This window comes from Monodon monoceros, unplaced genomic scaffold (genome assembly GCF_005190385.1).
Source record: "Monodon monoceros isolate NGI ecotype Baffin Bay Population unplaced genomic scaffold, NGI_Narwhal_1 Super_Scaffold_15, whole genome shotgun sequence".
NCBI classification, from domain to species: domain Eukaryota; kingdom Metazoa; phylum Chordata; class Mammalia; order Artiodactyla; family Monodontidae; genus Monodon; species Monodon monoceros.
In genome coordinates this window covers 39,526,965-39,541,129 of record NW_021703771.1, presented here as the reverse complement: position 1 = coordinate 39,541,129, position 14,165 = coordinate 39,526,965, and the positions used below count along the sequence as shown (strand labels likewise).

At 39.7% G+C, this 14,165-nt stretch overlaps 2 protein-coding genes across 4 annotated transcripts in view; one reads left to right on the top strand and one right to left on the bottom strand.

The window, feature by feature from the left end:
- FIG4 (FIG4 phosphoinositide 5-phosphatase) overlaps positions 1-2,671 on the bottom strand; it is a 137,929-nt gene extending 135,258 nt beyond the window's left edge. Inside the window, exon 1 of the mRNA XM_029223714.1 lies at positions 2,444-2,671. Coding sequence (XP_029079547.1) covers positions 2,444-2,509 — 66 coding nt within the window. The 5' untranslated portion in view covers positions 2,510-2,671. The remainder of the gene's footprint in view (positions 1-2,443) is intronic.
- An 850-nt stretch (positions 2,672-3,521) lies between these two features.
- The window catches only part of AK9 (adenylate kinase 9), a 120,848-nt gene continuing 110,204 nt past the window's right edge, over positions 3,522-14,165 (top strand). For all 3 annotated transcript variants that reach the window (XM_029223713.1, XM_029223711.1, XM_029223712.1), the window contains exons 1-4: positions 3,522-3,615; positions 10,992-11,119; positions 12,395-12,458; positions 14,018-14,070. In XM_029223713.1, the coding sequence (XP_029079546.1) occupies positions 11,003-11,119; positions 12,395-12,458; positions 14,018-14,070 (234 nt within the window). In that variant the 5' untranslated portion in view covers positions 3,522-3,615; positions 10,992-11,002. The remainder of the gene's footprint in view (positions 3,616-10,991; positions 11,120-12,394; positions 12,459-14,017; positions 14,071-14,165) is intronic.

Genomic DNA, 14,165 nt, shown 5'->3' with positions numbered 1-14,165 from the left:
TGGTGGCGCAGTGGTTGAGAGTCCACCTGCCGATGCAGGGGACACGGGTTCGTGGCCCGGTCCGGGAAGATCCCACATGCCGCGGAGCGACTGGGCCCGTGAGCCATAGCCGCTGAGCCTGCACGTCCAGAGCCTGTGCTCCGCAACGGGAGAGGCCACAACAGTGAGAGGCCGGCGTACCGCAAAAAATAAATAAATAAATAAATGAAGAAGACGACGAAACAAACTACTGATACACACAACAACATGGATGAACCTCAAAGACATTATGCTGAGCAAAAGACACTAGACTTGAGTGTGTACTGTACAATTCCATTCATATAAAATTCTTGAACAGGCATATCTAATCTAACATTTTAAAAACAGAATATTAGTTGCCAGGAAGGGAAAGGGGGCAGTTGACTGGATAGGGACACAAGGGAACTTTCCACAGCAACATAAGCGTGTGGTTAACACATGTATACTTCTGTCCGAATTCTATAGCTTAGATTTGTGCATTTTGATTTACATAAATTTTAAAGAAAAAGAACCATATAAAATAATAAGTTGTGGGTGGGAAGTGGAACAAGTTACAGATAATAGAGGGTGACAGAATGTTGGTAATTTTGGAGCTGGGTGATGGCTAGATGGGAGTTTATTATACCATTCTGTTTACTTTGTATTTGCTTGAAATTTCCATAACAAAGCTAAAAACAGAAAGCCAAAGACATAAACCATAAACCCAATGTTTAGCTGATTCATCTGAAATACAATTACTCTGTCAAATTGCTGTAAAAGTTTCTAATCACTCTCAATTTCTATATGCAACTTGTTGCCATCCAGTTACAAACCATCTATGCCTGGCACCAGCTGCCAGCCCACACTATTCAACAGCACTGTCCTAACCTGTTTTGCCTCATTTTTCTTCTTCACCAAATAATAACAGGAATAGCAACAACATTTGCCCCTTAGAAGTTTTATGATGATTAAATAATAAAGTATGTAGAGTGCTTTGACAAGTGCCTGGCATAGAACTCTTCCAAAAGCATTAGCTATTAGTCTCATTAATACAACCTGCTACCATTTTTTTTTTAATTCCTAGGATCTATTTAGTTGCCAGTAACTAAACAGGCAACTAAGAGATACAGAGTTTACTCTCCTCAGAATGGGAGCCACTGAAGGGTTCTGAGCAGAAAAGCCCTATAATATGAATTGTGCTTTAGAAAGAACACTTGCATCTCAGCCAGTCCTCATGAATGTTCAGCTTATTAAAGGGCTGAAATTTCTGTGTTTTAAATATAGTATGTATATTTCTACCTAGGGATATTTATCAGCACTTGTGCAGAAAGCAAAGGTTTTGTTTCAAAATGATACTTCTGTAGAGCTCTCCTCAGAGGACAACTGAAGATATTTGCAAATACAGTATATTAGGTAATTTCATCTGCTGGTCTGGATCTAATCAAATGAAACTGTCACCAAAACTAATTTAGGGTCAACAGTGTTTCTACACTAATGATGACCTGAGGCAGACAAGCTATTAGGACCCTGTTATAACCGAGAAACTGTTAGGATAAGTACCTTCTTATACTCTTGTATCTAGTAGAGACAACCCAAGTTCCACTGACTGTGCCTTATAAGACACTCTATAGCACAAGGAAGAGTATTGTGCAGGTTTCCAGCACATGCAATCTTGTTACCATAAAGTGTAATTTAAACACAGACCCTAATATCACTGTTACCCCAATTTTAAAAAGTATACTTTATTTTCCAACCACACAAATGACAAAGTACGCATTTCTATAAACACCATTCCCTAAATTTTAGGGAACTAGTAACCTAAACATAAAAACGAATCTGCTTACTCTACTAGCAACTATTTTCATGGCAATTCGAAGTAATAAAACAAAATAAAATGTGTTGGAAAAAAGTCAAGTGAAAAGCAAAATAATGTTACCCCAAGAAAATCAACTGTCTTTAAACAGAATAAGTTTTTCTTTCCTTTCAAATAAAGAAAACCAAAAATGTCAGCAATAAAAGCGCACGTAATTAACATAAATCATAGCGATGCTATGCCATGGAATAAGAAAACAGACAAGTTACCGATTCACAGGTCAAAAACATTCTCCATACCCCTGCCTGTATTGTAACCAGTGAACTGTAGAACTCTAAGACTTTCTGAAAGTTGCTAAGAATTCAGTAACTCGTATAAAACCTCATTAACAGTTACTGAGATACCACAAACACCTGTTGCCAGTGTGTGCCGACCGTGGCTTTTAAGTGGAAATGTTTACGTGCAAAAGCCCTGGGTGCGATAACTGGGCGAAGCCCCCTCGGGCATATTCCCCGCCGCTGGGATTAGGGAACTGGGAAAATGGGGGGGCTGGGGGGGGGGAAATGCTGCCTCTGCCCCACACCTACTCGGCCGCCATCCTCCCGCCCGCGCTCCACTGCGCAGGGTACTCACAGCTCTAGTCTCGTACAGGACCAGCTTCTGAACCGAGCTGATAATGGGGGCGGCGGCCGCGGGCATGGCCCGAGCTAGTGGGGGCCCCCAAGGCAGGGCCCCAGGCCGCGGCCCAGGTTGTGGCAGCCTCTTGACTGCCCCAGGAGACTCGAAGAGAAGACGTCTCGGACGCTGGACCCCAACTTCAGCCGAGAAAATCACCGCCTGGGCGATAAATATATAGACAACCAGCTAACACGCTTAAGTGTTTCCGGATCCTACGCCCCACCTCCAGGCAAGCCCAGCCCCAGGCACGGAGGGGGCGGGGCTGGAGGGTGCACCATAGAGAGGTCGTGTAGAGGTTCCCAGAACCTGCGTACAGCCGAGGGATGAAGCAAATAGCGCCATCTTTGGTACTGGCAAGAGAAAAAAATGGGCAGGGAAAAGAGCTGCTGGTTTAGTTAAATCTCTCGTTTATCTAGTCCTTCTCTTTAGAAAAGTAGATCTTTTGGGACTGGATTGCTTCTTTTGAAGAGGTTCTCCGAGTTGCAGATAGAACCATTTCCAAGTTGGTCTGTTTTTCCCCGCCTACTTCTGCGCTTGTGTTCTTGGAAACCTACAATGTTCTTTCACTGAGGGTGTTTTCCCCGCCGCCCTCGCTCTCTTTGTTGTCTATTTTACCCTTAGGAGAGTCAACAAAACCCACATTGTCCAGAGGGTGTGTGGTTCAAGCAATTTTTTTTGAATCATCTAAAGTTGGAAATTTCCAACTTTGCCACATACTTGTGCACGAGGTTAACCATCTGTAAATTCTAAAAATGAGCTGCCGAGTGTAATGCAGTGCAGTGCAGCACTGGCTTTGTAGTTCTGCGTTAAAATAAGGTTTCTTCCTTTGGATGTGCGTGAACATAAATAGACAATGCATGTACCCTCTTTGATCATCACCTTCCATTTTTGTGAAAAGGAGTGTATTATAATTATGAATACAAAATTAGGTACAAATGTGAATATTGAAAATGAGAAAATCACAGCCCCACCTCCCGAGGCTCCGCCCCCCGAGAAGTTTTGCGCTCTTCTCAGCTCTGGGTTCCCTTGGCAACCGTTCAGCCGATCTCTTGGCAACCGCTCCACAGAGAGTCCCGGGAGGCGGCTGCGGCCTGCTGGTGGGGTCCGCTGGGGTCCGCTGCGGCCAGGTAAGTAGGGGTAGGAGTCCACCGCTCGGATGCATTTTGGTGTCGCACGAATGGAATCCCACCTCCTGCGTGGACCCCAGACCAGTTCCTTTTCTTGCAAAACTAAACTTCGGGATCTCCGTAAATTCCGCTTTTTAAACCCACTTCCCTTTTCAAGTATCAATGTCTTCATTTCACAGATACTTACTGAGCACCTACTGTGAGATGTAAGATGTACTCTAGTGACAGCTAACCCAGCCTAGGTAGAAGTGCTAGGTTTCCCAGGAGATGGGCCCCCTGTTAACCGCAGAACCCACTGCTAGAGGATTTTTCAACTGCTATAAGTGTAAGGAAACTTTAAAATTTAAAATCCATAATGTAACATTAGGGATTATGTTGTAAATTCAAAATTGAGAAATTACAAATTTTTAAAATTAACATTTAATTATTTATTATTTTACATTTTCTTTCATAGTTTGGGACCCTTTTTATTAAGAACTAGACGGGCTTCCCTGGTGGCTCAGTGGTTGAGAGTCCGCCTGCCGATGTAGGGGGCGCGGTTTCGTGCCCCAGTCCGGGAAGATCCCACATGCTGCGGACCGGCTGGGCCTGTGAGCCATGGCCGCTGGGCCTGCGCGTCCGGAGCCCGTGCTCCGCGACGGGAGAGGCCACAACAGTGAGAGGCCCGCGTACCGCAAAAAAAAAAAAAAGAACTAGAAAGATGGCCATGTCAGTTCTGGCATTTTGCATTGACTTAGATCTTTTAACTGGGAAAAATATTTAGTTCTGTTCCACTTCATAATGGAAACAAACTCTTCTGAACATGAGTTAAGTATTTGCACAATGTTTTTATTTAGGATAACAACTCGGAATAACTGTAGAACTCTGGTTTTCCAATATTTAGTTTTCAATTATTATGTTATACTATAATTAATCACTTTCATTCGAACCTGGTCTTAGTTTTGTTCACCCAGAAGTAGATCCTGAGACAAAATTTGAGGACAAATCGTTTACATGGGCAATAATCTAGCGAACAACAGCAGGAAAGGGAAGGAAGCTAATGAAGGGAATATTATCAAGCAAATTTCTCTGTGGGCTGAATTCACTGGGGAATGCTTGGATGTCTGTCCCAGTTATTCCTTGTAAGGGGAAAGGGAGCTGGGGTATTTATTCACCAACTCCCATCAGTTATTGGTTGAGGGCTGCTATGGCAGAACATTAATTCCCTGTAACTTCTAGTCTGCCCTGTGCTCAGGCAGAATAAGTTCTGGCAGCTAGAAAGAGTCCTTAGACAAACAGTCCTTAGACAAAGAATCACACATGCCAGCCCTTGGAAGTTGGGCTGGCCATCCCTGGAAAAGGCACAAATCAAGTGGATAGGGGCAGGGCACGAATAACATCTGCTACGTTCCACTCTTTGTGCCACTCATAGTCACTCCCCTCCCCACACATTAAATTTCCAGCAACTTGTCACTGGTTCTTCAAGGCGGTGTGTGGTCCCAGTTTCTAAAAGAAAAGGAAGATAGATCCATTTATCAAAAATACAGATATCTCCCTGCCCCCAATTATGCAGCAGCAGCTACCTCCACCTGCCAGTGCCATAACTCCTTATACAAGGGTGTGACTCATTGGGGATCACCATATATCATGTTTGTTACACCACTCTCATAGCCCCATTCACATGCTTCTTCCCCAGAGCTCTTCTCTTATCATCCAGTCTTGCTCCTTCCAGGCCCTGCACCAAGCCATTCAGCACTGTTCTCCAAATTGAGGACCTAGGAATACTGCTTAAAGCCCTACCCACCAGGAGGATTTCCCCTAATCACCATCTCTCAGGGCTACACCTGAATGGGACTAAAGTCTGAAAGCATTCCGTTTACAGCTTGCACCAATATATCGTGATTCATCCATGATCTTTGTTTTCGTTTTTTTATCAGCTGTTCCCAGGGAATTCCATATGAGGTATGAGCCAAGGGACATTGGTGAACCAGAGATAGGTAACATGGGGGTGTCTAGGCTGCTTGCTTATGAAATGTATTTGGCCTGATCCCAGTGTTCCATTTTTCTCATTCAGTGGATTACTGCTGTGCCTGCCCAACTTGAGGACTTGATTGTCTGATGTACCCAGCTCACGATGGGCACTTTTCGTGTGAAGTCCCATGGCCAGGCATTCTAAGATTCCAAAAGGTATCCTACCCAGCACAGCTACCTCTAGCATCGTGGGATCTGGCCAAGTATATGGCCCATGAAGCAAGGCGTCGGCACCATAGCCTGAAACTGCTGCAGAGCTCTCTCTTGCTCTCGGCCCTACTCAAAACTGACAGCTTTCCAAGTCACCCCTTAAATGGATCAGAGCAGTATTCCCAAATGTGCTACATGCTGTCTCCAAAAACTAAAGAGACTTACAAAATATTGCACCTCTTTTTTAGAGATAGAAGGTGTAAGGTACAGTAACTTGTCCTTTACCTTGGAGAGAATGTCTCAGAATGTCCCAGACCACTGGCCCTTTAAAACTTCACCAATATAACAGGTCCTCGAATCTTTGTAGGTTTATTTCCCATTTTCTGCTGCCCATACGTCTTATCAGAACACTTGCTTCTTCCCACTCACCAGGTCTGATATTGTCAATATTGTGGATCAACAAGACCCCTTTGTACTATATTTGTTACAAAGAGCAGGAGAGTCCCGGGGTAAGACTAAATGTCCATTGCTGACTGTTCTAAGTAAATACAGACTGCTTCTGATCCTCCTCCTTGATGTGTATTGAAAAAAAATGCATTTTCCAGCTGAGTAGCTATATATCAAGTATAAGAAGCTGTGTCCGTCTAGTAAAGTTCTCTGCACAGCAGTTGCAGTTGGAGCTGCCCCTAGTTACGTTTACAATGGTCCAATATCATCTGTCATGATCTGGTTTTTGCAGAAACTCAGACTAGAGAATTAAACAGGACAATGCATCTTTTAAATAGTTTTGGGATAGCACTCTTCCATTTCATTCAGGATGATTTACTATTGCCTATCTAGGGCAGAGGCTAAGGAGCAGGTGTGCAGTTTCATGAGCTTCCACTTGGCCTTTTCAACCACAGTGGCCCTTATTCCACAGTTAGGGAATCCCTGTGAAGGTTTTTCCAGCTGCAATCCCTGTTATGCACTCAGGGCCCAGGAAAATAACCACCGAGTGATCCTTCAGACCCTTTGGATGCACTGTAAGACAGACTTGAGCCAAGGTTCCATTTATCACTCGTTCTCCATTTGCCCTCGCTCTAATACGAGGCTATGATGGCATTTTGGATCTGCTGGTATTGATGTCAGCTGAGACCCTGTGTCCTATAACTGTTCAAAGAGGAGAATATTCCTATTTCCACAGTGTCTATTTCTCTGGTTAATTGTTGTAGGTTCTCTTGGGGAAGGATTGGGGAATCCCTATTATAAATACTTGCTATGGAGTTGTAGGCTAGATCCTTGAGGACTCCTTGCCGTCCCTTCAGTCAATGGGCTCTGGAATCATGAAGAAGGAATCATGACTTCCACTGTGGCTGCTGACATCAGCCTTTGGTTCACTTACCCTTTTTCGTTTTTAGAAATGTAAGTTAATCAACACTTTCATCGACTGCTCATCTGTCTCACCCCTAGGGAGCCCATGGTTTATCACTATCACCGCAGATCTCTGTGGGTCTTGCTTGTGGCCATTCTGGGCTTGCTGCCCATTATAGTAATTATACCTACTTTGTTTCTCACAGTTAAGGGCTGCCACCTGGCCTCTGCTCTTCCAGACTCTGTCATCCCCACTGACACATGAGAACCCAGTATCATAGCGGCCTCTCCCTTACTTTATTTTATTTTATTTTATTTTTTTGCGGTATGTGGGCCTCTCACTGTTGTGGCCTCTCCCATTGTGGAGCACAGGCTCCGGAGGCGCAGGCCCAGCGGCCATGGCTCACAGGCCCAGCCGCTCCGCGGCATGTGGGATCTTCCTGGACCAGGGCAGGAACCCGTGTCCCCTGCATCGGCAGGCAGACCCTCAACCACTGCACCACCAGGGAAACCCTCTCCCTTACTTTAAATGCTGGCCCAAAAAAGGACAGCCATCACTGAGCTTCGTAGTGATGCCAGTGCTCCCTTACTAGCTCATTCCTTAATATCTTAATGAAAAGAGTGCCCTCTGTCCATCCCAAAGAGCAGAGTAGGCTGATGGTTCTCTGGCCTGACATAATAAATCCACTTAACATGCCACTTCTGTGAGTATTTAACACCTGCCTCTGTGCCCTGTCAAGGCAGTTCTGGCATTTACACCTCATTGTTTTCTTCCAAGCTTCAAGTAACCTTACCAGCAGTGAATTAGGACTTGCTCCAGGTGTCCTAGCTAGGATGTTAAACTATGAGTCGTGCGAGACAGCCCACCATCAATAAACTCCTATCCAGTCTGCATTCCCCTCACCTGACACCCTCAAGATCTTTCCCAGGCGTGTTCTCCTGGTTCCTGTTGGTACACTCATAGCCAGGCCCTGGAGCTCTTTAGGTGCATAACACCTTTCTTCCTGTCCAGTGCCTCCCCAGTTGGGCTGGGCTGACACTTGACCCCAGTTACTGCTCTAGAAGCTATGAGGGGAAATAAGCTTGTAAAAGTCGAGCATTGTCTTCTGAGGCATCTGCCTCAGGTGAGGCATGGAGAGGCTGCTCTCTTCCATAAATGAGAAGGTTACTTCTGTTAATACAGAGCATTTGGGAGTAATCTTGGGGTTCAAAACTCAAGGTACTTAGACATCCAACTAGATATCCCCATCCCAGGCTTTATCGCCCTGGTTTTAGTGTGCTTTACGGAGACTCCTTAATAAATGCATGATCTAAGAGGTTTAGATGCATTTTCTCCTTTACAACTACATTTTATACTAGCATTACTTATTTTGATGGTATTTTTTAAAAACTTGGAATTTCAGCCCTTTAGTTCCTGAAGTTTTCATCTCAAATCTTTTTAATATACTAGTAATACTTCTTACTACATCTTATTTCATATTGTCATCTTAAAATAATATTGGTATATTAAGCCCATTTGAATATTCTTAACTTCCACAGAGAAATGTAATCATATCGCATTTACCTGGAAGTATATAGCCCCCTCCAATCCATTTTTCATTGTTCTGTGAACAATGTCGCAGACCACTGGGACAAAGTTTTGTTTCATTTTTCAAGTCTATTCATTAAAGTATTTTCATAAGGTTTTGTAACTTTTCCATAAAGGGCTTGTATATCTTTTGTACTATTTAATCCTGTTTATTTTATATTTTTGCTGCTAAGTCATATTTATATTTGGTTACATGTTCTAGCTATTTTTGATATATAGAAATGCAACTGAATTTTGTATAATGGTTTTGAATTCAGCAAATTGGATTATTTTATTCTTAAAATTTATCTGTGACATATTTGGATTTTCTATGTAGACAGTCATATCAACTGGGAATAATTACACTTTTCTTTCTTTTGTCTTAAAAAGAACATTTTAAATATTTAATCATTAAATATAAGGGTGTCTTTCATTCATACCCTTTATCAATAAAAGAAGTTCCCTTCTATTCTTAGTTGCTAAGAGGTTTATCTTTTATTCAACATTAAAGGGTGTTGAATTGTCTCATACTATTTCTACATCTATTAAGATAATCATATAGTTTTTCTCCTTAAATTTATTTTAATATGATAAATTAATTTTCTCATACTAACCATCCTTGAATTCCTGGGGAAGCCCAACTTGGCCATGATGTTATTATCTTCTTCATATATTGCTAGATTCAACTTGCTAATACTTTGATTAGGATTTTTAAAAATCTTATTCATGGGGCGCTTCCCTGGTGGCGCAGTGGTTGAGAGTCCGCCTGCCGATGCAGGGGACACGGGTTCATGCCCCAGTCCGGGAAGATCCCACATGCCGCAGAGCGGCTGGGCCCGTGAGCCATGGCCGCTGAGCCTGCGTGTCCGGAGCCTGTGCTCTGCAACGGGAGAGGCCACCACAGTGAGAGGCCCACATATCGCAAAAAAAAAAAAAAAAATCTTGTTCATGAATGAAGTTGGCATATAATTTTGCTTTTTTGGACTATTCTCTGGTATAGGTATGGAGGTTATATGAGAGCCATAAATTAAGTAAGAAGTCTCCACTTTATCCTTTTTCTGAAGGAGTGTTTATAAGATTGCAAGACTTGGAGCACTTCAATAAAACCATCTGGTTTCCTTATGGGAAGATTTTTAGTTACTGATTCAGTTTCCTCAATGGTTATAGAACCACTCAAGTTTTCTCTGTTTCTTAAGAAGCTGATTTTTCTAGTAATTTGTCAATTTTGCCTAAGTTTTCAAATTTATTTGGGATAACTTTATGATAGCCTCTTATTATCTATATATCTACAGCATTATTTTCTCTGTGGTCCTTCCTCCTATGTCTAATATTGTTTGATCAAGTAGACAGTAAATCAGTAAGCATTATGGAAGATTTAACCAATAAAATTCACAAACTTGATGTAGACAATTTTTTTGAAAATTACCATGGGGTAGGCCATAAGGCAAGACTCAACAAATTTCAAAGAATTAATGTAATATGGAGAACAGTCTCTGATTAATGAAAGAAATCAACAACAACGAAAACGTAGGAAAATCTTAGTTTTGAGATGTGAGAAAACACACCTCTAAAAAACCAATGTTTAATATTATTTAATTGTGCCTTCTATCTTCTGTTCTTGATCAATCTTGACAGAGTTTTCTATTTGTAAATCTCTTCAAAATACCACTATTTAGCTTTGTTGCCCTTCTTTATATAATGTTTTTCTATTTTATTAATTTTAAAATCTATTTTTCTTTTTCTAACTTCTTAAATTGTGAGCTTATATATTTTGATATATATTATGTTTTTTATTTTTCAGTTCTACGTATTTTCTCATTTCCATTAGGATTTCTAATTAGAGCCATTAGTAGGCCCTACACACATACCCATTGACTAATTTATATGTGTATACACATATAACATATTTAGTTTGATTTTTTAAAGCATTTGCTATTGGGTTTTTGTTTGGCTGGTTGTGTGTACACTTTGATCTTTAATAGAATACACACATCAAAACATACATGTGAATATATACGTGTATGTATTTTTTCCTTAATTTAGTCTTTCAAAGATACTTTATTTTAGCTGTCTTATATAGCAGATAGCTGGCTTTTGCTTTCTGTCTCAAACTATGAACCTATTATTGTTTTAGTAGATCAGTTTAACTTATTTGCCATTATTGGCAAAATCCATCTCTTAGTGGCATGGAACGGCTTCTGGGCTAAGTAAATTCACAGAATATTCTAGTTCTCCCTAACCTGCCTGCCCATTCCTCCTAAATTAGGCACTTTAACAATCTTACTCTTTCTTACTGTAGTATTTTGTATTATGACTTCTCAAGAGAAGACAGAAGAGCATCCTTTTGTGGATATATTTAATGAAGATGAAGCTGACAAAAACTTTATGTTGTCTAAACCTGTTTGCTTTGTTGTATTTGGGAAACCAGTAAGTTATCTCTTCTAACTTATTATTTAATATATTTTTTAATTTTTAAAGTCATAATCTCATGTTACCATACAAGATTGAGAACCACATCGTGTGCTAATTTTTTTTTGAGTGTTTGTTAGACTTTCACTGTATGACAAACTCTGATATAGTATTGGTTGTAAATTATAACTTTCTCTCCTCTTGTACACTATTATTGAAAAGGAACCTAGATTGTATTTATATTTGCTTTTATATTATGAATAAATTAACTCATCAAAGCACTGCGCCATGACAATTGTTAGTAGTATGTGATCCAAGGTTATTTCACACTCAATATCCATATAAAACTTTCTGTGAAATTTGTTGTGAGGCTCTCTGGATATGTGAAGACAGGACACTAAAGAGACAAATGGAGGATACTCTCATCAGTGTCTAAAGCTCCTGAGAGGGGATGTGCTTCATCTTTACCCACAGTGTGTTAGTGGACCTATGTATTATCTTTCTGCAAAACAGGAAGAAACCAAGAATGGCTGTCGTAAGATAGCTCGCCTTCCTAGGCAGTTCTAGGAAGGACCTCTAGATGAGAGCTTTTTTCAGCCTCTGAGCTTTGTTGGTAGTTACCCTTAGAGGGCCTAAGGTGGTTAATATAAAAGCCTTTCCGGAATAGCAGAGTCTAAGGGCTGACTTGATTTTCTGGAGACCCTGGAACAGAGTCAAGAAATGGTTCCAATAACTTCTATTATGTTTCTAAAAACAATAGAATTTTAAAAGTCAACAGTGGAAGCAATCAGATGCAAGTGTTCCTTCATTAAAGTGAACTTCTATCTTTAAACTATGATACTTTTCAAAGATGTCCATTAAGAAGGAATTTTTGCTCTTGAAAGTTACTAAATGGACGTCTGTCAAGACATTCACAATTATAATAAGCTTTAGGCAGGAAATAAAATGATGAATCTCAATATAATCAAAATGATTTGTACTCAAAATTACAAAATTTAACAATCAGAAGAGTGCAATACCTAGAATACCATTATGGTACAGCTTCCTGCTTTCAGGGCTATTTTCTTAATTTAAAAAAAAAAATCACTTCATAAAATGTGGCAAACGGGACAGTTAATAGAGAAAAATGAAGCTATAAATATCTAGGGTCCATTCTTTATTTATTGTATGGAAAAAATTTTTACTTGATAATATTATGTAATTATAGTAACCATCAATAGAATCTTTAAAAATATCTGTTTTATTGGCAAATAGCTATTCTATTGGGTTTTAAATAATATCTTTCTTTTTAAGGGGGTTGGTAAGACAACATTAGCCCAACAGATAACACAGGCATGGAAGTGTATTCGTGTAGAAGGTAAATTTTATCTTTTTTCCCAAATATTTTATTATGAAAACTTTCAAATATGCATTAAAATGTAAAGCATTGTACAGTGAACACCCATATGCCCATCTACTTACTATCTATTACAGTCTATGATTAACATTTGCTATATTTGCTTTGTCACACATCACTATCAACCCAGTGAACATTATCTTTACAATAGCATCAAACATGTTTTGCCGTTCTGTTAGTCTTAGTTTTCGTCATAGAATTTAGGACGTTTATGAAACATCTTTGACTCCATTCTACTGCTTCCCATTCTCTAATTCTGTAATTTAGAACTATTGGGGATATGTGTGTTTTGGGTGTCTCCCTGTGAAATATGAAAAGAGATGGAACTCTCATAGCTGCTCTTGGGGAGATTTTCCAGGACTTAATTATCTTCAATGATAAATTTTTTTATTATTATTTATAATTTGCTTTGCATTCTTTCAATATATATGACAGGAGTTGATGTCTTTGTATATAAATATTCTTTTAATCAATAAACCATTTATGCCTTAATAGAAAAATAAGCAAAAGAGTGAATCTGTAATTCATAAAAGTGGAAATAAAAATGGACAAATATAAGAAAAGAGTTTAACTTCACTGTTACTCAAAGAAATGCTAATTAAAATAATGCTGATCTATATTTGCCTAATAAATTGGCAGTGAATCTTTAAAGTTTCTACCATCATTGTTGGCAAGAATGTTATCAAATGAGCATTTCGCATGCCATTAGTGATATTGTGATCTGGTACAACTTGGGGGAGAGAACAATTCTGCAACACGTAACACACACACACACACACACACACACAACTTTAAAAATTTCCCCTTTTTTTATCAAAATAAAATTCACTTGTAGGAAATCTTAAAAAGTACCAAACTTTCCATAGATTATTAGCAACTAGGGACATAATCAGCTCCTGGGTCCTCCCCTAAGTTATACCCCTGTCATTTCTGTCCCAGGATATCTTCCATCATGGAATGAAATATCTCCTTTTAAAAAGGAACCAAGTTATTAGGATTTCAGCCTCAGGACCCCTTTTTGCTAGATAAATTTCAGTGCTCATCTATTTTTAACATTTCTTGATGCATATTTTCCTTTTATACAATCAATGTGCAAAATTAATGGGCTGTAGATGTAACTACATATGATTATAAAAGTATCTGGACTGGTAATACTACTGTATACTTTGTATGATACTTTGTAATTTCCAAATCACTGTCATATACAACCTCATTTCATCCTCGTATCCCCTTGCATACTACACAGGGCCCAAGCATGCAAGGTGCAAAGGTGTTTGGGAAGTTAGTTTCCCCAAGATCCTTTAGCTAGTGAGTGTCAGAGACAAGTTTTCTGTGGAATACATTCTGCTACCTTATACTTTAGTTAGGCTTAAATGACATAATGTGTATAAATGTGCTTTGTAAACTCTAAAGTGACACAAATATTAATCTTTGTTACTAGTTAAAAAACACACAAATATGTTTCTTAACTTGGAAATTCTAATAACAATTTGTGCTATTATTTTGAATTCATATTTTAGCTTTACCAATTTTGGAAGAACAGATTGCCAGTGACACTGAATCAGGAGCTATGGTAAACAAATCTAACTTTCAAAATTGTTACGATTTCCTTAAAAGCTGTGTGTCACAGGTACATTATACAATCATGTACAATATCTGTGTTTGTTC